At 43.0% G+C, this 27,597-nt stretch overlaps 1 protein-coding gene across 5 annotated transcripts in view; it reads right to left on the reverse strand.

Moving 5' to 3' along the window:
• SMARCA2 (SWI/SNF related BAF chromatin remodeling complex subunit ATPase 2) overlaps nt 1-27,597 on the reverse strand; it is a 1,363,970-nt gene that overhangs the window by 1,026,414 nt on the left and 309,959 nt on the right. For all 5 annotated transcript variants that reach the window (XM_069228509.1, XM_069228519.1, XM_069228497.1 and 2 more), the window contains one exon: nt 12,594-12,724. In XM_069228509.1, coding sequence (XP_069084610.1) covers nt 12,594-12,724 — 131 coding nt within the window. The remainder of the gene's footprint in view (nt 1-12,593; nt 12,725-27,597) is intronic.

Below are 27,597 nucleotides of genomic sequence, written 5' to 3' on the forward strand. Positions count from 1 at the left end.
GCCCACTGCAGAGCTCGCATATGCGATTTGGCATGAGACACTAGCAGGATGCAGGTGGCCATGAGACCCAGCAGCGTTGGAGTAATTCTCACCGAAATCCAGGATAGAGGCTGAAACATCGGTATGATAGCCTGGATATCCTGGTCTTGCCACTTGGGAGGATAAGCCCAAAATTGCACTGTGTCCAGAACACCTCCGGTGAAAGGAAGCATCTGAGAGGAAGTCAGGTGTGACTTTGGCACATTTATATCGAACCCCGGCGAATGCAGTAGGTTCACGATAGTCTGGAGGTGGGAGACGACAGCCTGGGGCAAGACCGCCTTCCCCAGCCAGTCATCAAGATAGGGGAAGACTGATCTGCGCAGATGAGCTGTGAACACCGTTATCACCTTGGTGAACAACCGAGGGGTGCTGGTAAAGCCAAATGGGAGTATGGTGAACTGAAAGTGCTTGTGGCCTATAGTGAACCGCAAGTAACGTCTGTGGACAGGCAGGACGGAAATATGGAAATAAGCGGCCTGTAAATCCAACGCTACCATCTAGTCTCCCGAATCCAGGGTAGATAGAACCTGAGCCAGAGTGAGCATTTTGAACTTCTCCTTGAGGAAGAAATTTAGGGACTGAAGGTCTAGGAAAGGGCAGAGGCCCTTGTACTTTTTTGGGTACAGACAGTAGCAGGAATAGCAATCATGACCTAGGTATGGCACAGGAACCCTCTCTATGGCTCACTTTCCTCTCAGATAAGTGCCAAATGAAGAGTCAGACTGGGAAGGTTTGGAAGCAGCTGCAGGTGGGGTGGACTGGCCGGACCGCTGGCTCCCTGGTCCACGAGGTCAGTGGATCACACGTAGAGGCTGGGCAGCATGTGTGATATGGTGGCTGGACGGGAACAGATGCAGTTAGGCACCCATTACGAAGCCATGAAAGGGATGAAAAGCAGACAGAGGAGGATGAGGGGCTGCTGCAAGGCCCAAGGACCTGGCCATAGCAAGAGAATCCTTGAAACACTAAAGCACCAAGCCTGCTTCCCACCCCCAAGAGACGGATGCCATCAAAGGTCGCGTCCATACGATTGGCTTGGACATTCCCCCAAAAGCCAGACGTCCTCAAGCAGGCATGGCACCTTAAGGCCACTGTCACTGGAACTGCTCTGCCCAGTGAGTCGGTCGTGTCCAGTTCACATCAGATTGTGAACTTTGCTGCATCACTCCCATCAGCAACTGCTTGGGAAAGTACAGCCCAGGCCTCCTCCGGGATCTGAGGCAGCACTTGTGCAATGGTATCCCACTGCGTATGGAAGTAGCAGCCCAAAAGGCAGGCTATGGTCATGGACTGCAATACCAGGCTGACATAAGAAAACATCTTCTTCCCAAGTGCATCCAGCCTCTTCGATTCCCCATCTGGGGGTGCAGAAGGGAACGCGCAATGGGAAATGGAGGTTTGGATAACCAAACTCTCAGGGGAGGGGTGCATCGTAAAGAAACGTGGGTCACCCGGAGCCAGGCAAGTTGGGCAGAGATCACTCTGGCTTCTGGAAACTCGGTGAGGCAATAGATGGCCCAAACACAGGCTCTGCAGAGGGAGGCCTATTATGACAACACTCCCACATCGGCCAATGGACAAGGGGAAGATGAAGAATGCCTCGCCTTCTTCTTGTGCCTTGACTTACCCAATCGTCCCGAGGACTTTGAGTGGGACAACGACAAAGGGGAAAGTGTATGTGTGTGTGTGGGGGGGGAGGGGGAGGGGTGGGCTCCGTGAGCGATCCAGAGACCTTCCTCTCAACCAAGACTGAGTTGCATGGAATCAAGCATCGGGCCGCCATCGGCTTCGGTGAACGCTCCCTCAAAGCCTTCAGATGCATGGCCCGACACTCGGAGCACGATTTTGGGTCGTGGTTGTGCTCCAGATATCAAAGGCACAGGAGGTGCGGATCCGTCTGGACCATCGCCCGATGACGGAACTTGCAGGGCTTGAACCCAGTCTTCTTTGATGACTTCTCTCAATGCACAAGGAGTTAAAAACTCGAAAAAACAGATTAAAAAGTCGAAAAAAGCCAGTCCAAAAATGACAGAGGGGTAGCTCTCTTCGGATCAGCACTGGCTGCCGCAGAAAGAAAAGAACCGACATCAGCGCACCAGGGTGGCACCTATATAGGAACCACAATATCATATCTGATGCGAACGATGACGGATGTGGAGCCGATCAATACAATCTAACGGAGCGCAGGGGTACTGCTCAAGAAAAATCTCCACATCTAGACTGACACCTGGGGAAAATTCTGCTGTAGGGAATCTGGAACTAGATGCCTCTATCAGATAGAGGCAACTTCTAAAGTCAAGATTTCGTTCTGTGACAGACAGGCTGTGTGGTAATGAAGGAGGAGTGTAGGTACTGCAAAAGGAAAGCATAGACGAATATAAGGAAAATGCTAAACTTGAAGAACATAGACTTTAAAAAGGATGTAGGTTTCATGTGCCATTACAGATCATTTTGAACCCTACCCAATCGTGGCACACAAATGTCATTGCCACAGCAGAACCACAATATGTGAATATCTTTGCCAACCAATCAACTAACACACACACACACAATTGGTACTGTACACCCCCATGTCTGTTTCCTTTGCACCAATATATTTCTTTGTCAGCACTCAGATGGCTGGACTCTGTCCAACAGCAACTGAGACTGCACAGTACTTGCAAAGCTGTCTCACTATCTTTGTAATTCTGCAAAACAAACACTGGGCTTTTGTGGTGTGCTATTGGACTCCTTCTAGCTACATATAAGACTAATTTTTAAGAGGTCATTAAGCCCACAAAAATCAGGCTTATTCGTTTTTGTAGGCATTATATCACAAAAGAATGCAATATGTAAACAACCGTTTTGGTTGGGAACAATGCACACCATTATAAACATATACAGAAAGACAGCGATTGAGGTTTCCCCAGACCAAGAAACCTCCTTTTGAGGCAGAGCCTGAGCTCCTCAAGCTTGTTTGATGTTTAGTTAGGGGGAGGGCGAAAAGCTTCAGGGCTAGATTTGGGATCATTTGCTGCCTATTGTTTAGTCAGGCCACCTTCAGAGCCTCTGGAATTTCAGTCATTTCTCAGATGTGCTCTCCTTATACTTAACCTCTCTGTATTTCTATGTAACCAGACAAATTCTGCTGCAGGATTTTGGACAGAAGATTTTGGTGGAGGAGGGAGGAGTTTGAGAGACTGCAATATCCCAGCAGTGATGGATGGACACAAACCACAAGGGTGCAGATACTTGTGGCAGAGTACGTAGTCAGACACTTGACTTGGGATTGGGAGAGGTCACAGCACCTGCACCAATTCTTGTGGAGGTACATGCATTTTGCTATGGCCCAGAACTGTAAAGGTTTGGCCCATTGCTCAAAGAAGCAAGAGACTGCATGAGGAAAAACATACCATGTAGATGTGTTGCGCTATTCATGGTCATGGTCCTTATTACTGCCTACTCCTAAAGGCACAGAAGCCTTTACAAAGGCTGCCACTATCTTTTACTCTTTCAGACAAATAAACAACTACATTTTTGGACTTGTAAATAGGGAGCCCATCACACTATATTGGTGTAACCACACTAGGGGCGTACTGACCACAGTCGCTGCCAGACAGACAGGTGGCATTAAAGCTATGAAGGTCAGTCACCTACTGGTTCCAGGCTACTTCCCTGCAAATATTCACATTCCTTATTACTAGCAAAACTTGCTTCTAAAGCTTCTTGTAGCAGCACACCTATATTACAAAGCTTAGTCTCTTGTGCTTTGTAAGAAAACCTCAGCTTCTCACAGGCACATCTGCACCACCCATCTGTAAGATGCTCTGCAAATCCTAGCTTTTCAGCTCACATCGTTAAAACACATAGTTCTGATTCTGTAACTATTCATTTGCTCTTGTGCAAAACCTTGTGAATTGTGTCCAAAGTATCTGTGGGGCATGAGCTACTTTAATGAATTGCACCACTGTTTCCAAAGCTGTGAGCCTCCTAGAGGCAACTGAGTGGATGATGCAACTGTTTATTACACCCGTTTCCTTCTCCTTTGCTGGTTTTGGCCCTTTCTGCAGGGTCACTCCCAAACTTTTTGCCTTCACCCTCTGGTTTTCTGAACCCTTTTTTGTTGTCTTTTAGGACACTGAGCACTTTAATACTGCTAACCCGTGCTAAAGTGCTTGTACTCTCTCTTTTAAACATGGTAAAATTGGCTTACCCCCAATTGGTATATTTACTTTACTTGTATGTTCCTAGTAAAGTAGTACTATGTAGTACAAGGGGAGGGGCCGGGCAAAAGGTGGGCTCCTATTACTTGTTAACAAGAATTTGCAGTGTGACTACAAGCTTTTGGGAATTGATTCTGTAGATCTAAAAGCCATGTGTATTACGTTTAACAGAAGATTATCAATTGTTATTGTTAATGCTTATATACGATCGGTCCCAAATGGCTCCGAGTCCCATACCCTGGCTATTCTGTCTGAATTTGTAGGCAGCCTCCACCCCTCAACTATTCTAATCATAGCTGGAGATTTTAACTGTACCTTCGAGCCTTCTATTCTCACAAGTGGTTTAACTGATGAAGAAGATGAGCAGTGGGGGATCCCACAACTATCTATTACCCAGCCTTGCAAAAAATCTCGGGTGGCCATGCAATTAGCCACATTATGTTTAAATCATGGCCTTAGGGCCTGTAACGGTAGAACTCCATCTGATATGAACAGCGCACCTACTTTTAAAAGGGGCATGTCGACAAGCACTATTGATTACTTCTTGGTAGATGTTAGGTTGTGGCCCCAATTGGTAGATATGAAAATAGAAGTAAGATGTGACAGTGACCATTTCCCCTTGCTCCTTACTCTTTCTGGAGAAACGTTCAGGAGAACACTTAATAACCATGTCACAATCATTCCGCCATCTTGTTGGAACAACAAATTCACCAAGATTACATGGCCAAAAGTGGTGTCCAACCCTCATCATATCAGAGCAATATATCAGATTTTTTTAAATAATTTGGCAGAGTATGAAGACCAGGCAGTGGGGAATATTCCGATTCTCAAAATACATGACAACATGTATACCCAACTACGGTCTTTTTTTTATAAAACAAGGCGGTTAAAGACACATGAAGGGAAAGGGGCAAGCAAGGGTTGGTTTGATGAGAGGTGCTCAAAGGCTAAGTCTGGGTTAAGAGTTGCAGTAATGTCTGGTTCCCAGGGGGAAATTAAACAAGCCAGGTCCCTATACAAAGCAACTTTGTCTAATGCTAAAAAGCAGTGGGAGGATTCCCTGTGGCAGGAATTATTAGATGCTTCCAGAGAGAAGAACAATAAGCGTTTCTGGGAGCTTCTGTCTAAAAGAGAAAATGGAGGTAGGAGTTGTCCCAGCAACCATATTCAACCAGAAAGCTGGGTAGAGCATTTTACTACTCTCTATGCCCTACCAGAGGGCCCAATGGACACCAATGTGGCCCACTCTCCAACAGAATTGCTGGAACCAAATTCCCGTATGGCCCCCCAAGTGGAGTCTCAGTGTGTCCCTGAGCGTTGCCTCATTTTTAAAATAGAAGAGACCCTTGAGGCTATAAATAGCCTAAAACCTGGCAAAGCACCTGGACCAGATAAGCTCCCTGGAGATCTTTATAGATCAGAACCACATATCTGGTCCTGGTATATAAATGCCATTTCAAATAGTATAGCGGCAGGGGGGCAAATTCCAGGTACATGGAAGGGGGCAGAGATCATACCCATTTATAAAAAAGGGAATGCTAATCTCCCAGCCAACTACAGGCCAATTAGCCTTATAGACAACCTACAAAAGATCTTTGCAAAACAAATTTTACAGAGGTTAATCAATTGGGTTGAGGAGTACCAAATCCTTTCCCATCTACAGGCAGGGTTTCGTGCAAAAACAAGCACGATAGACCAGGTTTTTCGATTGGCCATATTGCATTGGAAATATGTACTTGTGGCCAAACAATGCCTGTATGTGGTATTTATAGACCTGCGATCGGCTTTTGATTTGGTCCCAAGAGCCAAACTGTGGGAAGTGCTGGGTAGATTGGGAATCCCAGAGGATCTATTACTCCTGTTAAAACGACTGCATGAGAACACTTATGCCCAAGTGAGGTGGGGTGAACAAGGCGAACTGACAGAACGGATTCCAATCAGAAGAGGAGTTCGCCAAGGCTGCGTGTTAGCCCCCCTACTGTTTACTATATTTATCAACGAAGTAGTAAAGGCTGTGTCCACAGGCCAGAATGATGCCCCTTCCCTGAATACACAAAAAATCCCTATCTTGCTCTTTGCCGATGATTCACTCCTCATTTCTAAGACACCAATGGGATTGCAGACCCTTGTTGACCGGTTTAACCAATTCTGTAGCGATTATGGGCTGGAGGTTAACATTAATAAAACAAAATTGATGGTCTTATCCAAGGGACCTAGGAAAAGATGTTCCATCCACATTGAGGGAGTACCGCTGAAGGAAGTAAGCTCTATAGATTACTTGGGAGTTAGGTTAACCAGTAAACTACTATGGGAAGAGCAGATTACGAAAAGTGCAGGGCTCCTTCAACATAGAGCCTCATCCATATTGCGTTTTTACCAAAGCTCCTTTACAAAGGTAGTTTCCCCAGCAATAAAAATTTACACGGCTAAGGCTCAAAGTGCAGCCCTGTACGGAGCGGAGGTATGGGGTTACGCTAACTGCAATAAGATCAGTGTGGGGGAAAACAACTTTGCAAGGGCTTTAATTGCATGTCCACGCACTACACCCTTGCTTCCAATATTTCTAGATCTGGGGCTAAGCCGAGTAGCAGATCTAGCTACTCTAAGACCTCTCCTTTATTGGATTAGATTATGGACAACCCCCGAACTAGATATATATAAGACCGCATTACTCGATTTACTGAAATGCCAAAATGCTAATACTCTTCCCTGGATTCGCCATGTGGCCCATTGGCTTAGGCTTTTGGGCTTGGGCGACTATTGGGAAAATCCCCACAAATTAGAGAGACGGCACAAAAATGTTTTAAAGTTAACCTATTGGTCTTATGTTAAGGACAACTACATAATCCATAAATCCCATGGTCGCTTAACTAATTCCTTTACTGATACTAAATGGTCCCCAAAGTTTGAATCCTACTTGGATGTGATACCGGACTTGCAAGGCAAGAGCTTATACGCAAGGTTTCGTTTTGGCTCACTGCCCCTGATGTCATTGATTCATAGGTGGGGGTCGATTAATCTTCCCGATACATGCCCTGCCTGTGGCAGTATTTTTGAAACCATTGAGCATTTTATGTTCTTCTGCCCAGCCTATGCGATTCCGCGAACAAAATGGATCCGCAAGATTTGCAGGGACATGGGATTCAAGAATTGCTCCTTGGCTCTACGGGTTCTAAAAAGCCATAATTCAGCTGACGTAATTCTTTCAGTAAGTAAGTATCTAGCAACAGCTTGGCGCATACGTTGCCATCTTCAAAAAGTTATTTAAGGTCTTATCTCTATATAGGTAAGATTTAGAGCCATATGTGCAAATCAAGTTATTTTTTAAATATTTTACACCTATTTACAGACATGTATTTATTTATTTACTTAAGAATTATTATATTCTGTTTTATGTGCTTTTATGGTCATTGATGAACTAAGTTGATGATGAAGATGATCTGGATGAAGTGGGTTGGATAGGGCTCGGAATAGATTTTTCAGACATTATGTAGGTAATCATTATGTGTTTCTGCCATTTTAACACTAGTTTTAGCCACAAAGAGCTATTTTTTATGCATCTGTCTGGCACTCGTGCCATTTTAACATGAATCCGATAACCATTTTAAGTTAATATATAAGCTTTTTATCACTGTGTCTTAACGACTTGACAGTGCTTAAATTTGCCAAATGATTGTGCCGGTAGTAGGCTCTCTTTGTTAAAGTATGCCATCTAAATCATTAAGGAATTATATTATTATGTAACATCAAATCAGCACTTTAAATTTTAAATCTTGGGTCGGATAGTTTGTATTTATCTTGATGATGATACCATCTGGGAAATATGTATTTTGAAATCACCCCATATTGTTTTAAGAGTTTTAAATATTTGTACTATTTTAACGTTATGAAGTAATTGTCTCAGAAACCCTGGTATCTAAATGTTAAGTTATGTATCGGGATCAATGGTGGATTATAGTAGGCCATTGCCTATAGAAGCTTTTCCTATTCTAAACCTTACTATTTTCAGCCAGTGTAAAAGTATAATGAAGAAAACGTACCTTTTTTGTACAATTTAATATGTAACTTTTATGACCTATGGTCGAATAAAGTATATGATGATGATAGTACTATGTGTACCCAGGGTCTGTAAATGAAAAATTAAAAGCTACCAGTGGGCCAGCAGTATTTATTGGCACAATGGCTATCAGGGCTAGAAGTATGGTTCACAGTCTTAGAAGGCCAATGTGCTCCTAATGTTTGTTGCCGAACTACACTCCATTTACCAAATAATTGTTCAGATTGGTGCCCTTTGTATCAGGCAGAACAGCTTACCACATTAATGCAGCCATCAAGGTCTAAAAGGTTTGGCCACCACAAACAGGATACCAAGAACCAGGTTGCTGGACACCGAGATATGACCACCCAACTCTCTCTGTTACAGGATGATTTCGAACAAAAGATGCTGCTAAAAAGGCTACTTTTGCAGCCTGTTATAGATAATGCTTCCCCTAGACTTTTCTACAACAAATGCTTATAATAACAAATCAGCAGGAGACCATGCAGCAGTCCATCCTAGTAAAGAACATTCTTGCAGATCCGCCCCTCCAGCACTATGCACCTTAGAGACAGACACCACCTGGAAGGTCTTTTCTATGTTTGACCACACTGATTTATTAAAACCATATCTTGGTTTGTTGACGAGCTTGGAAGCAACAATGCCAGAACACAGTGTTATTGGCTTCTAACACTGCCAGCTTTTTCAAATGTTGATTTAGCAGTCTTGATCTGCTCAGAATAATCACTAGCAAGGATTGTCTATGATCCATCTCAAATTTGACAACAGGTTCTAGATGATCACTGAAACCATCTTTCAGACTAGTTAAGGCTTGTGTTGAAACATCAATTTATTGCTGATAGTCTGTTACCATGTAGATTTAATCAATAAACAAGTAATTCTTACTATAGCTTGTGAGAAGTACACTTGATACTAACAAGAGCTTTTTGGTCAACATTTATCAATAGGTGGCCTAGGGTGCAGCCCAAATTAGGAAACATTTTGCAGGATGTTAACAGAACTGAAGCAAATAGAGGACACTGCAAAATTGGCCCAGAAGTCCAGGCTGTAGGTGTTACTAGCTGGTTGCTTGTGTGTCCTTAAGGATTCATCTGAGGCACACAATTGCAATAAGGCAGTTTAATGAAAGGGATGATTTTGGTAGAAAAAGCCTCACTAGTGATTTTTTTAAAAACATGCTTATTAATTGTGTGATGTTCCCATTATTCTCCATACTGACCCTATGTCACTGCAGAACATTTCTTTATCTAAAGACTTTCTCCTTTTGGATATAATATACTGCATGTTCTTGTGAGTACAAAGAGTGGGTGGGGAAGAGATGGCTGTGAATAACAGCATTCCATTCTGAGGCTGTGGGTATGAGTGGGCAACCGGATACATAGAAACACCCAGATTGAAGTACTCAGTGTTTTACTGTAATAATGTGTGCTACGTTTAATACTAGGGAAAGTGATGATAATTTCTCTAATACAAGATTAAAACACGTTAATTTGCCCATAAATGTTAACAAGTGTTCATAATAAGACAAGTGTCTTTCCTTGATCACGACCAGACTGAGGTAAATCTCTTCTAAAATTATGGAGAGTTCTAGGGTACAGTATGAGAGGTTGTGGATAACCACGCTCTGAAATACTGCTCTGCCAGATTAACTATTATCCACCATGCCAGAATTGTGGTCGATCCTAAGTTTCTGGAACACCAAACTTTTGAACTTGTAGTGTTCACTATCCCTATGTTGTAGAAGGGGACTTTCTTTTTCTTATGTTGTAGAGGGGGGCAGGTGAACAGTGTGCCCTGTGGATAGGGTGCTTATGAATAGCTCCCTGTTACACTGGTCCTATGCATGACTATAACGCACATGGAAGTTGAGCTACTCTATGGGCTAGACATTAGGTCTCCATATGAGGCAGGTGCAAACCAACTGTCTCAAGAGTGGGTCCCCAGTCTGGATTGGAAAAATGCATGCAAGTCTTGCTCTTCCCCTCTAGGGCTCTCATCAGATTAGAGGTACATTTAATGGTATAATGACAAATAAATAAATAGCGGTGCTAAATTAATTTTTATAATCTGACCTCTGCCACACATTGAGACCTGCCACCCAAAATGCCCCAATAAGTCTGTCAATTGTTCCAGAAGTGAAGACATAAACTGAAATGATGTGTTCTAGGTCACTGTTAGGTAGGATGATCAGATATTTGAGATGTGATGTGGGTCAAATTAAGAATTCCATTGAGTTTGATGACATACACACTCCTAAATATTTACATGTTATACTAAAGAAAATTGAAAAATATTGCAGATCATGGACAAATCCTCATCTGAATTCTGGTGGTCATAGGAACGCTGTAAAGACCATTCCGATTTACTGATAGGTGTTTTTTTCCAGCTGCCCCTTTGTAGGTTACTTGCTGTTTTTAAGACTTAAATTGATGGTGATTTTCTTTATCTGGGTGGGTAGATCATACTGGTTAAACGTAAGAAATTATTCACTAATTCCATGTTAACGCAAGGGGGTTGGATGCAACTTGATTATGAAAACATCTCTGTGGATCCCATTGCCCAAGTGATGGTACAATCAGTGATCAAGCAAAATACCTTGCAACAGGTTGACCACATTTGACCAGATGACAATTATGGACTGCATGAAACGTTGTGACACTTGGGAATCCAAAATACATACATATTTTCTTTGTTTGGAAAAAGTCAGATTTCTACCATCTTTTATTCTGTAATGCTGTGAAGGAACTTAATTTCAGGGTTCACTTAGCCTTTGTTCCTCACTGGCACAACCCAATTCTTCTAAGAGAGATCACAGAAGAAGTGATCCTGGAATGAAAAAGCAGAGGTATTCAGAAGCTTTTAGAATCGGCCAACTCATGGAGAGTCTATCAATTCAGCAGGTACAACTGACATATGGCCTATAACAACTGGTGTTCATAACGCCACCAACAACTCAGAGATCACTATTGGACACGAGTCTTTTTGTGGTTGGAAGCATGTACAATTTTAAGATGCTGTTTAAGAGGTGCCTGAACAGAGAATACATACATGTTGCCTATGTCGTGATGAGCACTACTCCAGATCCAAACAGAAGATTCACCAAATTTTCTACAAAAACTATGAAAAATCATTTATTCTACTGTATGTATCGGAGCAACCTTTAATAATGTCAGAGATATTACCCTTTACAGCACAGGTTCCTGTGGGTGCACAGTACTGAAGGGATCTCTTGGCACAAAATAAAAATGGGCAACTATAGATGCATTAGTTACAAGCGTTTACCTTTAAGATTTACAAAACGTTATACAAAACACCATTCATACTTTCAAGATATATTTTTATAGCACCTATTGTAAAACACGATTTCACCTTCTCTAAAGCACAAAGGGAGTCAATACACCTTATTTTAATTCCAAATAATTTAATTTCAACAGTATCCTTCCAAAGCATCTGCTCGTATGGAGCATCAGAGTGTTACTGAGCGAACTCCACAGTTGTACAGTGCAGACAGCAAAATTAAGTTATTCAGATAAATGCCTTTGCAAGTGCTTAAGCAAAGCCGTAATAAGGATTGGTGAAATTGCCTCATGATTGAATACAGTTCTTTGGAAGCCCTTTTGCAAACATATATGGTTGCACTACGGCATTAAAAATGCCTTAATTTCTCAAACTTATGTTGGCGGAGCTAAATAACTTGTAATAAAGCTAAAGTTTCAGATTAAAGATGGAAACGCACTACACTCTGTAGATATCCAATTGGATAGACATTTCTATAAATCTCAGAAAAACCATCATCATCATCCTCTCAGTAGGTGCTAGTTAACTAGAATAACAGTCATAATGCCAAAAAAGAGAATAGACGATTACATGGTTGTTCAGAAATATTTCTAAGCATCTCAAAGTAGGTGATGAAAATTGCTTCATAACTTAATTTCGAGACTGCACATCATTGGTAAACAGAGGAAATCACATGTGGAATCCAGATAAAGATAATTGTGGGTGACGTGTCAATGTTGTGACTGTCTGATTACAAGCAGTCCATCTGGGGATGTCCACAGGTCGTTTTCCAAAACCTTTTGAACACTATTCTGGATAAACTCCTAAATTAGAGAGGTACTTGAAGTGAGTACAAAACACCAAATTAAAATAAAGGAGACACTGACATCCCAACTAACATGCAATTAAATTATGACATACATCTGGTACGGATAATAAGTGGTTCCACATTGAAAACTTCAACTGGAAATTATTTTTAAAAAATTAAAAAACTTCTAATCACATGATCCACTTACCCAGGATTCATTTCTAACCACGTATCAAGCTGACTTGCTTTGGGTGCATCAGGTGCAAGCAGAACTTTACCAGTCTCTGTGTGAATAACTTTAACAGGAAGGTCGCTCATCTGACTGCTCTCATCTATTAACTAAAAGCAAAACAAAAAATTACAGATTAATTACCACTGATCTTTTTCCACCATTAAGAATTTGTAACCATTAATATAGACTGCTTCTCCCGAGAGGGTTTTCTAAACAGACAATTTCTGAGTACCCATTTGATACACTGATATAAAGTTTATATTTTGTACATCCAAAAGTCAAACACCATACAGAAGAATACTGCATGAGTAAGAACCTAGGTCATTAGGGAACAAAACACCTGAATCAAAGATTTGTTGAAAAATGCTTGTGTTTTTTTGCAGGCTATAATTTGACACATGTCTGGCGCAGCATGTATCATATACAACAGTGAAAGGGAATTGTCAGACATTACACAGCGATGCATGAGGTTATCTGAAAATTGTAGTGTAATAGCATACTGCAGAATTGCTGTATTACTGATTAAGGATTTTAAGGAGGTGGTTTATAACCTTTCACTGATATGCAAAGTGTTACTCCATTGCCTTTAGTTTTACATACCCCTGAGCATACACCATCATAAAAATAAATCAACGGAAGGAGGGTTTTTGAGGTTGATTTAGAGGCAGTTGCAGGTGATCTATTGGCAGACAAATGGATGTTGGATCCTGCTACACAACTGCTTAACCTATAGGGATATATGGTTGTAAATGATTAGCCACAAGTTCAGCAAATTGAAGGGCACCAAACATTAGGTAATCAGGTACTGTGCAAAGATTTAGAGAGATCATATGCCATGGGCTAGCAGCTTGGATGGAAAATACTTTGCCACCTATCTTAACCTTCTGTCCACATAATACATCAGGTATGTAAACAGCAAAGGCTATGTAAACTATGGAACGAAAAAAGGAAGGGACTATTGTAACGCTTTATAGACCAAACACAGCGCCTTATACTTTATATGCTCATAAACCTGAAATCCAATGACAGGTAGCAATGACAAGTCTAAAATTATCCTTTCTCTTGAGTTCAATATACTGAGCTGCAGAATATGATCAAACTGCAGTCTTTGGGTATAGTGGGTTTGTTTTTCTGGATTCACAAAGAAAAGTAAAAAAACAACAAACAAATGAGTGCAAAATGTTGTATTATCTCCTAGTTATATGGGTCTTCACTATGCGGGCCTAGGAGTCATTAGTGAATTGGTTTTGGGCCTGAAGCGGGTTGAGGGCTCTGGAGCGGGCACTCGCTGTGGTGATTTGGGAGGAAAACTAACCACCAGGCCTGGCATCGACAGTTGGGCAGGCGGCTGCAGAGGGGCTAATCTGACACATAGGCATACCTAGCTTCTTCCTTCCGGCAGCGTACCAGCATGCGTGTGGATGGATGTAGCGGCTCAGATCTGAGTACTAATCGCATGGGCATGAGCACTGCTGCCATGGGAACTGATCAGATGTACTGTTGAGCCACTCCTAGGATGACTAGGTGCAGTGAACCGCAGGCATAACAAACTTCTCTTCTGGCTGGCAGTGGGGGCCCCCCCCTCTTTTTTTTCCTTTTTTACTTCCCTCCCCTGCATATGCTCTGGGTCTGCCACACAAGCATCTGGTCAGGGGACAGGTGCGGGAGGGGTACTGAGGGTCTATGTTCCATTGCCACCAGGCCATCATATCCACTGAAAATCCTGAACAGACAACCCAATCAGCTGCAGAGTGGTTGCCCTAGTGGGACTACCCAATAGCAAGCAAACTACCACCATTCTCTACCAGGAACCTATGACATGCTGAAGGGTAGCCAAGAGAGGAAGCCGTGAACTATTCTGTTCTACATGGTGGAAGGAGGCAGCCGCTCCGTTCCCGCAAAGGACAAAATTGATAGGTTCACTCGGACCGCAGCTGGGGTCCCAATGTGGTTCCCAGAGGAGGTGGAAATAGACTCATTTCAACAAGGCAAGGAGAAATCATAATTGGATGCCATGTGTCTGGCCACCTGTGATTCCTGCAAGGCCCTTGAATGGTGGATAGATTACATCGGCTTCAAGGGGGGTCTTTTATCTGACAGAATCTGCACAACTTGGCAGACCGTATGATCAAAGCAGAGGTCCAGCTCTCTGAAGCAGAGGTGACTTATGAACCACCAGGTTGAAGGCTCGGATACACCAAAGATCCAAGCCACGCTACTTCACTGAGTGTATTGCCTTTGAGACCAACCTCTTCTGCTGGTCCACCTCTGCTCCTCATCCTCTACCTCCTTCGAGTCTTGGAACATATTGGCATTCGCCGTGCTATGCAACTACTGGTTTGCAACCTTATTGGTATTTCTCCATACCCATTTTATAATAGGACAAAATTGGGGTTTGGGTTGAGGGCTTTTCTCCACTCTGCCATTGTACCCCCCAATGCCTGTTCATTGAGAATAGCTCCCGCCCCCCCAACACACTTTTCAGTTTGTTACTGAGCTCTAATTTGCAGGGCAATGGTTTCAGAACCGTGGGAAGGAGGGGATGTTAGGATTCGTTTGTTACAGATACCTCACCACTTATATTCACACAGAGTTCTTAGTTGTGACAGACAGGTTCACACTGCCAGGTCATGCCCATTAAACCCCCCCTTGCCCCGCTCCCTTGTCAACTGACTCTAGTCATCATGATACAACTATATGCTGATAGGCAACGCTAAAATCCTGAACAGGAACGTCAATGGGCTTAATAACAAGATCAAGAAGGATGTGGTTTTATGTTAAAGGCAGCCACAACATACTGCCGCTTCAGGAGATCCACTTGTTGGACAACAGGTGCAATTTAATGGGCCGTTTACTATACCTTAGTGTTCCACGCTGAGTTCACACAAAGGGGCTGAGGTTAGTTATCTCCTCTGGAAGTTGTCCCTACCTCTCCCTTCCACAGTATGCACTGCTGGGGCAAATCAGTATAGTATCAGGATTCTTGAAAGAACGGACATAGACCTTCATTTGCACCTATGTTTCTCTACACTGATTGAGGACACGCTGGGGTCCCATACCAGGCTCCAAGCACAGACCTCTGAGAATAAACAATACTCTACGGTGACTTTTATGCTGTAATGGACCCCCACCTTGATGTGCAAATACACCTTTTACTCCCACAATCACTCCTTCTCACTTAACTATTACTTTTTCATGCCTGCTACTCATGTTTCAGGGGTTCACTTGATGAAGGTGCTTCAGCTGCACCTCTTAGAAAGTTATATGGGGCTGCAGTGGGTTTTCTTTTGGGGGGTGGGAGGGGAAGGAGGGGGCAGCTTATGACTTACTTAAACTTGAATGGCTCCACACACTTAGCATCAGTGTTTGGGGAGGAGTTCAGGGTGATTATATATGGTTGGTAAAATTCTTTATTACTGGGAGGAAGAGGGATAACAACTGTGAACTCAAAACCTTTGAGACCATGGTCTCAGGCCTGGAGCAGGGGCCGTCCCACACGCAAGATTATATAACTCTCCGGAGACTGGCAGCAGCCATGCTAGTGCCTTCTGGACACATTCAGCCTCTCTTGGGTATACTCCCAAATAGGCTTTATGAGTTGGGGGAACAAGGCCGGTAAATTATTACACTGGCTGGCAATCTGCATACTTGAATATAGAATAAATCACTATCTGTCACAGTGAAGGGGCATAGCCTTTGAGGCCAGTTCAATATCCTGCTCCTTCATAACATACCAGGTCAGTTCTATATACCACAAATCCCAACAGAACCTGATTGCGGAAGATCTGATCATACGTGCTCAGGACCAGACCCATAGATGAGCTAGAAGTTTCAGTTTAGGTGGGGGGAGACAAGTAGTAATTCTATGCCCACAGGGAAGACACACAGCGTCAATGGGTTACCTGTAGAATATTTTTTTTTACTATTGCTTGCTGCTTTGCTCATCTATTGGTGCTTTAGAAAGAAGCCTGGCTTTATAAAGAGGCTTTGTGCTGTGCCACATGACATGCATGGTGCCACAGTAGCCACTCTCCCAAAAACTTGTAAGCAACTGAGCAACTCCTCCTCTTACTGGTTTATTTAATCAATTAACACTGAAATTAAATACTCTTGCCAAAGACTGGTCAAGGTGGTTCATTCATGCAGACCATAATCACTGCATATGCCGGCTGCATGTGGCACTAGCCAAAGTGGACAAGTTCTACAGGGCTTTTAATTCAATCCTCATTGCTTTTAAAAAGTGTTCAACTCTGTGCACTTGAATTTTAATTTCCATGTCCTGCAAAAAAAAAATTGGAGCATTGTTCTTCACATATGTCCAGACCCTATATAAAGAAGCGAGAGCCCAAGTCTGGGTTAGTGGGGTGCTATAATCTTTCCAATTGGGTGTGGCACATATCAAGGGTGCCTCTTTTCCCAGCACCTTTTCACACCAATTGTTCAACTATTTGCAAAGAGGATTGGGTATGAGAAACCGGTTTTGAGTTTCAGGTGGCAGTCCAGTCGTAAATACCGCTTATTGTAAAATGTGAATTATATGCAGACAAATTGCTCTACATGTACAGAGACATGAACACTGGACCCAAGGCCAAAGGGCATCTTACAGATCTATAGAGAGGCATCTAGCCTCTGAATCAATTGGTCCAAGTCATTGTACGTTTCCAAATACCAGACATTACCCCAATTTCCCTTGGTGGGACAGGCTTGTACAGATTCTGGATCACTAAGTGCCTGGGTGTACATTCACCAGGGACTCCAAACAGTGGTGGAACCTTAATATTGCCCGCTTCTGCGAAAACTAAAAAAAGACCTTGCAGTGTGGGAGACCCGACCAATATCTATAATGGGAGTAGGCACTTTTTAAAATGATCACACTCCCCTTTATCCTTTATACACTTAACAACAATCCATATACTCTCCCCACCCATTTTTCACAGACATTAATTATTTTCTGGGTGGATGCTCAGTTTCAGTATTCACTAAGGAAATTCAATAGTGGGCTGGCCATCCCAGGTTTCTGACTCTATTACTAAGCTTTCCAGCTCAATGGTTTTGGCTGTATTTTTAGGAATCATAACAACCTGTTCTTTAGAATGTAGATGGGTCGATCTCCAGTCCAGGAACCTAGACGCCCTATTATACAGCTCCTCCATGACCCCTCGGGCTGCCCAAGCAAACCAGAGTCTCTCTCATATGTTGATCATCAGGCCCTTCAGTACATCAGGAGGTTCAGGACTTCCATGGGTGAGAACCTCCCTTTTGCAGAGCACATGGCTTCCACTCATCAGGCATTAACGGATTTAAATTATGGGACACAAGAAGAATCTCCACAATCAGGTACATGAGGCCAAGTGATCACATCAACCATGCTGGCAAAGTGAACTATTATTGCACGATCTGAGCTCTTCCGGCTGTGAGCCACTTACTGGCACCTGATGCACAAATGTTTAGGTGAAATACTTGGCATCGGTGTAGAGCCAAAACTCAAACACTCAATCCTTACTCCTATCCAACAAGTTTATTGTCCAGCCAAAGGTCTCAATATAATTGAACTTAAATAAATCATCCAGCCTGGAGTGTACATTGACATAGATATTGTGCCCTTTGTTTTATTACCACCTGTATGAAGGCATTAAGTCAGGTAGCTCCGTGGGAAAGGACAAGTATGGAGTTATTTGAAGCAAGTCTATGAAATGGGGAAAAAACTCTGCGAACTGGTGATCAAAAATAATTTTACAGTCAATCAGGATACCCAGATTGAGTCAGTTGAAACAGGAGGCTTAATCACAGAAAGCGGGCCATAAGCTGAAGTAACACTTAACTGACTTTGAATGATGAAAATTTCAGTTTTGGATGGATGTAGCTCAAGAAAGTTTTTTCCCTATCCAAAAACACATTGCTACCACAGCTAATGAAAGATACCAACATTCTCCTCTTGCAGATTGATACGTATCAGTGTTTTCTCCATACAGACATTTATGTAAAACTCATGAAGAAAGCAAGCCAGAGGGGCTATGCAGAGATTAAACAGCTAAGGAGAGATAGCTGAACACCTGGGGACATCCGTGTTAACCATATTTTAAACAGACAAAGTAGCTCCCTAGATGCTAGTCTTTGTGTATTTAGACAGAAATGTGCTTTTAACTTCTGAGCCACATTATGAATTTTCAAGAAGCCCAGTTGAAATTTGCTGTTCAGTAATTTCAATACAGTAAGCTACTCAAAGTAATTAAGGATAGCTTTAATTCATTCCCAGGGAAACCCGGAAAGTCAAGTACACTGTCCATAATACAGACTGGGAGCATAGTGATTTCCTTTATGCATAAATGATATAAAAACACAATAAGCCATGAAGAATAGAGCACACAAGGGGTAAGGAAAATGTCACTAACCCAGTGTACATCTGTTCGTGGCATTAGTCGCTGCAGATTCACATGCTGTGCATAGTCCGCCGTCTGGTGTTGGGTCGGAGTGTTACAAGTTGTTTTTCTTCGAAGAAGTCTTTTTGAGTCACGAGACCGAGGGACTCCTCCCACTTCGGTTCCATTGCGCATGGGCGTCGACTCCATCTTAGATTGTTTTCCCCGCAGAGGGTGAGGTAGGAGTTGTGTATGCTAATAATAGTGCCCATGCAATGGAATAAATACGTATGTACAAAATTAAGGTTTAATGTTATATATTTACAAATGTACAAATGTTCAAGATCTACTTCTAAACGGCTACAGGCTCCTGGGGAGGAGGGTGGGCGCATGTGAATCTGCAGCGACTAATGCCACGAACAGATGTACACTGGGTAAGTGACATTTTCCGTTCGGTGGCATGTGTAGCTGCAGATACACATGCTGTGCATAGACTAGTAAGCAGTTATCTCCCCAAAAGCGGTGGTTCGGCCTGTAGGAGTGGAAGTAGTTTGAAATAAAGTTCTTAGTACGGCTTGACCTACTGTGGCCTGTTGTGCAGATAACACATCTACACAGTAGTGTTTAGTAAATGTATGAGGCGTAGACCATGTCGCTGCCTTACATATTTCGGTCATTGGAATATTTCCTAGAAAGGCCATAGTAGCGCCTTTCTTTCTGGTTGAGTGTGCCTTTGATGTAATAGGCAGTTCTCTCTTTGCTTTAAGATAGCAGGTTTGGATGCACTTTACTATCCATCTGGCGATACCTTGTTTTGAAATTGGATTTCCTGTATGAGGTTTTTCGAAGGCAATAAATAGTTGTTTTGTCTTCCTAATTTCTTTTGTCCTGTCAATGTAGTACATTAGCGCTCTCTTGATGTCTAATGTATGTAGTGCTCTCAGCTATTGAATCTGGCTGTGGGAAGAACACTGGTAATTCCACTGTTTGGTTTAAGTGGAACGGTGAGATAACCTTTGGTAAGAATTTTGGATTTGTTCTTAGAACGACCTTATTTTTGTGTATTTGAATAAATGGTTCTTGTATGGTAAACACCTGTATTTCACTTACTCTTCTTAGAGATGTGATGGCAATGAGAAATGCAACTTTCCACGTTAAGTATTGCATTTCACAAGAATGCATGGGTTCGAAAGGTGGACCCATGAGCCTTGTTAAGACAATGTTGAGGTTCCATGAAGGAACAGGTAGTGTCCTTTGTGGTATAATTCTCTTTAGGCCCTCCATAAACGCTTTAATGACAGGTATTCTAAATAGGGAAGTTGAATGAGTAATCTGCAGGTAAGCACATATTGCTGCGAGATGTATTTTTATGGAAGAGAAAGCTAGATTTGATTTTTGTAAATGTAGAAAATATCCTACTACATCTTTTGGAGATGCATGCAATGGTTGGACTTGATTATTATGGCAGTAACAAACAAATCTTTTCCATTTACTTGCATAGCAGTGTCTAGTGGATGGTCTTCTAGCTTGTTTTATGACCTCCATACACTCTTGTGTGAGGTTTAAGTGTCCAAATTCTAGGATTTCAGGAGCCAAATTGCTAGATTCAGCGATGCTGGGTTTGGATGCCTGATCTGTTGTTTGTGTTGTGTTAACAGATCTGGCCTGTTGGGTAGTTTGACATGAGGTACTACTGACAGGTCTAGTAGTGTGGTATACCAAGGTTGTCTTGCCCATGTTGGTGCTATTAGTATGAGTTTGAGTTTGTTTTGACTCAATCTGTTGACTAGATATGGAAGGAGAGGGAGAGGGGGAAAAGCGTACGCAAATATCCCTGACCAATTCATCCATAGAGCATTGCCTTGAGATTGCCGGTGTGGGTACCTGGATGCGAAGTTTTGGCATTTTGCGTTTTCTTTTGTTGCAAATAGATCTATTTGCGGTGTTCCCCAAATTTGGAAGTAAGTGTTTAGGATTTGGGGGTGAATTTCCCATTCGTGGACCTGTTGGTGATCCCGAGAGAGATTGTCTGCTAGCTGGTTCTGGATCCCTGGAATAAACTGTGCTATGAGGCGAATGTGGTTGTGAATTGCCCAATGCCATATTTTTTGTGTTAGGAGACACAACTGTGTCGAGTGTGTTCCCCCCTGTTTGTTTAAATAATACATTGTCGTCATGTTGTCTGTTTTGACAAGAACGTATTTGTGGGTTATCATTGGTTGGAAGGCTTTCATCGCAAGAAATACTGCTAACAATTCTAGGTGATTTATATGAAACTTTCTTTGATGTACGTCCCATTGTCCTTGGATGCTGTGTTGATTGAGGTGTGCTCCCCACACTGTCATGGAAGCATCTGTTGTTATCACGTATTGTGGCACTGGGTCTTGGAAAGGCCGCCCTTTGTTTAAATTTGTACTGTTCCACCATAGAAGCGAGATGTATGTTTGGCGGTCTATCAACACCAGATCTAGAAGTTGACCCTGTGTATGTGACCATTGTGATGCTAGGCACTGTTGTAAGGGCCGCATGTGCAATCTTGCGTTTGGGACAATGGCTATGCATGAGGACATCATGCCTAGGAGTTTTAATACCATCTTTGCATGTATCTTTTGTGTTGGATACATAGCTTGTATCACCTTGTGAAAATTTTGAACCCTTTGTGGACTTGGAGTGGCTATCCCTTTTGTTGTGTTGATTGTCGCTCCTAAGTATTGCTGTGTTTGACACGGCAAAAGGTGTGACTTTGCATAGTTGATGGAGAAACCCAGTTTGTAAAGGGTTTGTATAACATAATCTGTGTGGTGTGAACACTTTGTTAGCGAGTTGGTCTTGATTAACCAATCGTCTAGGTACGGGAACACGTGTATTTGCTGCCTCCTGATATGTGCAGCTACTACTGCTAGACATTTTGTAAAGACTCTTGGTGCTGTTGTTAATCCGAATGGCAACACTTTGAATTGGTAATGTATTCCTTTGAATACGAACCTTAGGTATTTCCTGTGCGAGGGATGTATCGGTATGTGGAAATACGCGTCTTTTAGATCTAACGTTGTCATGTAGTCTTGTTGTTTCAGTAGTGGTATTACGTCTTGTAACGTGACCATGTGAAAGTGGTCTGATTTGATGTAGGTGTTTAGTGTTCTGAGATCTAATATTGGTCTTAGACTTTTGTCCTTTTTTGGTATTAGAAAGTACAGTGAGTAAACTCCTGTGTTCTTTTGTGTTTTTGGTACTAATTCTATTGCGTCTTTTTGCAATAATGCTTGAACTTCTAGTTCTAGAAGGTCTATATGCTGTTGTGACATATTGTGTGTTTTCGGTGGGACGTTTGGAGGGAGTTGGAGAAATTCTATGCAATAACCATGTTGGATAATTGCTAAGACCCAAGTGTCTGTTGTTATTTCCTTCCATGATTTGTGGAACTGGCTTAGTCTTCCCCCCACTGGTGTTGTGTGAAGGGGTTGTGTGACCCGTGAGTCACTTTTTATTTTGAGGGGTTTTGGGACCTTGAAATTTTCCCCGGTTTCTTGGGAACTGGCCCCCTCTGTATTGGCCTCGAAAGCTACCCCTCTGATATTGTCCCTGGTAGGTAGGTGGTCTTGTTTGTGAGGTGCTGGCTTCTGTGGCTTGACCTCGAAACCCTCCTCTGAAAGTTGTTTTGCGAAATGTGCCAAATGTGCCTCTGCCCTGCGGGGAATAGAGTGCGCCCATGGCTTTGGCTGTGTCAGTGTCTTTCTTTAATTTTTCAATTGCAGTGTCCACTTCTGGGCCAAACAATTGCTGTTCATTGAACGGCATATTGAGTACTGCCTGTTGTATCTCAGGTTTGAAGCCAGATGTGCGCAGCCATGCGTGCCTCCTTATTGTCACAGCAGTATTTATTGTTCTTGCAGCTGTATCTGCTGCATCCATAGAAGAACGTATTTGGTTGTTGAAGATATTTTGCCCCTCTTCAACCAGTTGTTTCGCTCGTTTCTGGAATTCTTTGGGGAGGTGCTCGATGAGATGCTGCATCTCGTCCCAATGGGCCCTGTCGTATCGCGCTAGGAGTGCTTGCGAGTTGGCGATGCACCACTGATTTGCAGCTTGTGCTGCAACCCTTTTCCCAGCTGCATCAAACTTGCGGCTCTCCTTGTCCGGAGGTGGTGCGTCGCCTGATGTATGCGAGTTGGCTCTTTTACGAGCTGCTCCCACGACTACCGAATCTGGTGTCAGTTGTGAGGTAATAAAAGCAGGGTCTGTGGGTGGTGCCTTGTATTTTTTCTCCACCCTTGGAGTGATTGCTCTGCTTTTAACAGGCTCCTTGAAAATCTGTTTAGCATGCCTTAGCATTCCCGGGAGCATGGGAAGGCTTTGATAATGGCTGTGGGTGGAGGACAGGGTGTTAAAGAGGAAGTCATCCTCAATAGGCTCCGAATGTAGAGATACATTATGAAATTCGGCTGCCCTAGCTACCACCTGTGCATATGCTGTACTGTCCTCAGGTGGTGAGGGTTTAGTTGGGTACGACTCTAGACTATTGTCCGATACTGGAGCGTCATAGAGGTCCCATGCTTCCTGATCATCCTGGCTCATGGTGGTATGAGCTGGTGATTGTGGTGGAGTTTGTGCCGGTGATACATGAGTTGACTGTGGTGGAGAGGGTGGTGGAGTTACCCTCTTTACCACCTTTGCTTGTGGTGGCTTGTCTTGTTGCTGGAAGTCAAGTTTCCTTTTCCTTCTGATTGGGGGAAGAGTGCTGATTTTCCCTGTACCCCTTTGGATAAAGATCCGCTTTTGCGTGTGATCTATCTCTGTAGTTTGCAATTCCTCCTCAAATCTGTGTCTTTTTAGTTTGGAGGACAGTGATTGTTCCTCTGAGTAGGAACTGGTTTTTGGTTCGGTTGCTGGGTGTTTTGGCACCGAAACCATGTCTTTAGTTGTTTTCGGCTCCAACGAGATCTTTCTCTTTTTCGATGTCTTGGCCTCTCGGTGCCGACCATCTTCGGTGCCGCTGTCTCTGTGCCGAGCAGCTTCGGTGCCGCTGTCTCTGTGCCGAGCAGCTTCGGTGCCGCTGTCTCTGTGCCGAGCAGCTTCGGTGCCGCTGTCTCGGTATCGAGCCTTTTCTGCACCACTCTCTCGCTCCCGAGAGTGTTGCGTGCCTGTGTCTCGACCTGAGTCGGACGACTTCGGCACCAGCTCGCCCTTTTTCGGTGCCGATGGACGGTCACCTACTTTATGGGTTATGCCATGGCCTGTTGGCAGTGGCGTCCCCTGGGCTTTGTCTGTTTTGTCGTGTGATCTTTCTTTCGACGTCTTACTCACGGTTGGTTGGTCGCGACGTCGAATTCTTCGGAATCCGAATCGCGGATGGAGAAAGTTTCTTCTTCATCCTTCTCCTCGAACCCTTGTTGTCCTGTCGGCGTGGAAGCCATCTGCAACCTCCTGGCTCTTCGGTCCCTGAGCGTTTTTCTCGACCGAAACGCGCGACAGGCCTCACACGACTCTTCCTTGTGCTCGGGGGACAGGCACAAGTTACAGACCAAATGTTGGTCTGTATAAGGATATTTACTGTGGCATTTAGGACAGAATCGGAACGGGGTCCGTTCCATCAGTCTCTATGTTGCACGCGGTCGGGCCGACCAGGCCCCGATGGGGGATCGAAAATACCCCGAAGGGCTACCGGAGCTCTTTAAGGCTCGGTGTCGATGTGCCCTAACTATCCCGATACCGAACGAAACAATACCGACAAATTTTCCGTTGATTCTGACTAACTTTCCGACCCGAAACACGGAGCGAAAAGGAACACGTCCGAACCCAATGGCGGAAAAAAAACAATCTAAGATGGAGTCGACGCCCATGCGCAATGGAACCGAAGTGGGAGGAGTCCCTCGGTCTCGTGACTCGAAAAGACTTCTTCGAAGAAAAACAACTTGTAACACTCCGACCCAACACCAGACGGCGGACTATGCACAGCATGTGTATCTGCAGCTACACATGCCACCGAACATATCACTATGAAAAAATGGAACAAGGCAATTTCTCATGACAGATATTCTACTAGAAGTGCTAGATTTAAGTTAACTCAATTTGATATTCTACACTATGTCACCCACCTGGTACTGCATAAGACTGGTTCAAACAAAAAAAACAAGTGGTCCTGTCTTAATCGTGGAGCACTTGAAGTCAAATTCATTTTACTAGATGTGGATGTGGCCTAATGTGAGCAAATGCTGGCCCCAAATATCTAACAGCCTCAAGTTGCAAAGGCTTTATTAATAGGATTCTCTGGTGTGTACATTGGTGGTCTTTCACTATAAAAAAAGAAGATGCCCAAGAGAGTGGCACTCTTCTCACTACTTCTGTCCAAACACACAGTAGTTATCAACTGGACATGTTCAAATGATACAGTAGTATAGGGCTGGTTGAGAAGTGGATAACTGCAAAAAATATAGATTTATTCCAATTGGTGTAGGGAAATGAAAAACTGAAGGATGGCCTGGTGGACATGATAGAATATGTCTGAGACTTGCTACAGCCTCATGGCTGCTTATCAACTAAAAGATTGGTGATCATTTAATGCTCATATAGTTGATACTTCATATCTACTGCTAGCTATGATGATACCTTTCTGATACATTTTCAGTTATTGCCTTACTTCAGCTACTATGTATATGATGAACCTGTAATCCTGGCCTCCAACCCCTTGCATTGTATAAAACGCTTGTAGCACTGAATGACTTTAGCAATTTATCGCTGAAGTAAAGTTTAGGATACATTGAACAAAGAGAGACATTTAAGTAAAGCAAACTGAGTTCTGGAATCTTAACTGTACAGAACAGTAAAGGAACTGCCAGACAACCTTTAAAACTGTGCCCTCTGCGACGAAATGGGGCTAAAAATCACAACCTTTTTTCTCTCTGAAAGTCTGCACTGTCTGCTACCTGTCTCTTTTACTTTTTCAATTAAAAAATCAATACATTAAAGAAGCTTAGAGGGTCCTACCTCTATTTTGTCACTTTAAAGATTTAAATGGCAATTGGTAAACTGTGATTTCAGAAGATTAACAAAAGAGAAAAAGGAATCCACCCTGTAAAAGGAAGTAAAAAAAATACAACTTCTTTCTTCCGATCTTAATAACCAACCCAAGGCCAGGAAGGAGGTTTGAACATTAGGTGATTCCACACAGTGAATGAGAGAATTGTGGAATGTGATAGCAAGATCCATTCCTCATATACACTAACTGGCCTTGAAAATCTGAGAGAAAACCTCAATAACCACTAAGTATGGTAGATGAACCCCGGGGTCTCCATGCAAAACACAAATGGACACATTACAGGCTTTAGTCAAGTGCAGGTGCTCTTGTAATTGTGGACATCAGATACCTTAGCAGTCTTCAGTTGTAGAAAAGAATGAATTGCAAAAGCCAAATTATTCAAAGATGTGGGAAGCAATTCGGTCTAGAGGCAGCTGACTCAAAATTGAAGGCCTGAGAAGAGTTAACTTAGTAGACTGGAGGTAGAAAAATATCACTCTATTTTCAAAGGCAGGATGTTAAACAGATTACTCCAACATCGGGGACACTTTTAAGATCATGGTTTAATGTGTATATAAAGGAAGGATGAATTGACTTATGTAGCCCTCTGCTTATCAGCTCCGCATGTCCATTAGAGAGAAATAATAGCTCCAAGATTATAGACATGTTTTTTACAGCTCTTTGCCATGGGAGTTCAATGAGGGATCATCAACTCTATCTCCTCTCCAGAGAGTTCACACTTGGGATTCTACTTACAAACGGATATGTAAACCTAAAAGCATCTGCTTCATACACTATGGCAGACATCTTCTGCAAAGCAATCAATGTTAGTTTTTGGACTTTGAAGAATGCCCGATCTATATTATTTTTTTTGTGTACAAACTAAAGTGTGGGCGGAAAAAAAGTACTACTTGCAATTCTTCGACTATGATCCCTAGCAGACTGCCCTGACTAGTGAGGTAACAGTATGACATGTTTCGGAATAGGAGGTCGGCTCCCTGATACACAAGAGGCACACCATGACAAGTTGAAAAATAGGTCCTATTCTTTGAGCAAGAGAGCTTAGAAAGCTCCAGGGTGCTAAAGGGCTGTGGTTTTAGGATCCTGTTATATTTGGGTATTCAGATTACAGCTGCTAGGGAACAGCAAAACAATAACGCTATTATTTAAGGAGAAGGCAGAGCATCCAAGCTCATCCCACACAGGATCCTCATGGACTCAATCCTGTAGACAGGAAATACCTGATGTGTGGACTGAGGCCCCTTCAAGACCCTACTAGGTACTTTTCGAATGAGTTCTTTAATTGTTGTACTCCATGTGATCCAAGAGACTGTTTCATAAATAATTTGAGGTAGATTACTTTTCAAGAGCAAGGTTCTTTGGGGACCTCCTCAACAATGATGGGACAAACTCTATCATCACTGGGCCATTCCTATTGTTGCAACAACCCTAGTCTCTCTGCTGCTTAAGCCCTTTGCAGGACATAAAGTGCCCATAGAGAAAAAAGAAAAAAGACTAGCAATAGCTTAATGGATTTCAGTGTTCTCTCCGACCACCCAAAAATGGCATTTAAAAAAATAATAAAGAGGAAGCTCCTCCATGTTGC

Source organism: Pleurodeles waltl, chromosome 1_1 (assembly GCF_031143425.1).
Source record: "Pleurodeles waltl isolate 20211129_DDA chromosome 1_1, aPleWal1.hap1.20221129, whole genome shotgun sequence".
NCBI classification, from domain to species: Eukaryota; Metazoa; Chordata; class Amphibia; order Caudata; family Salamandridae; genus Pleurodeles; species Pleurodeles waltl.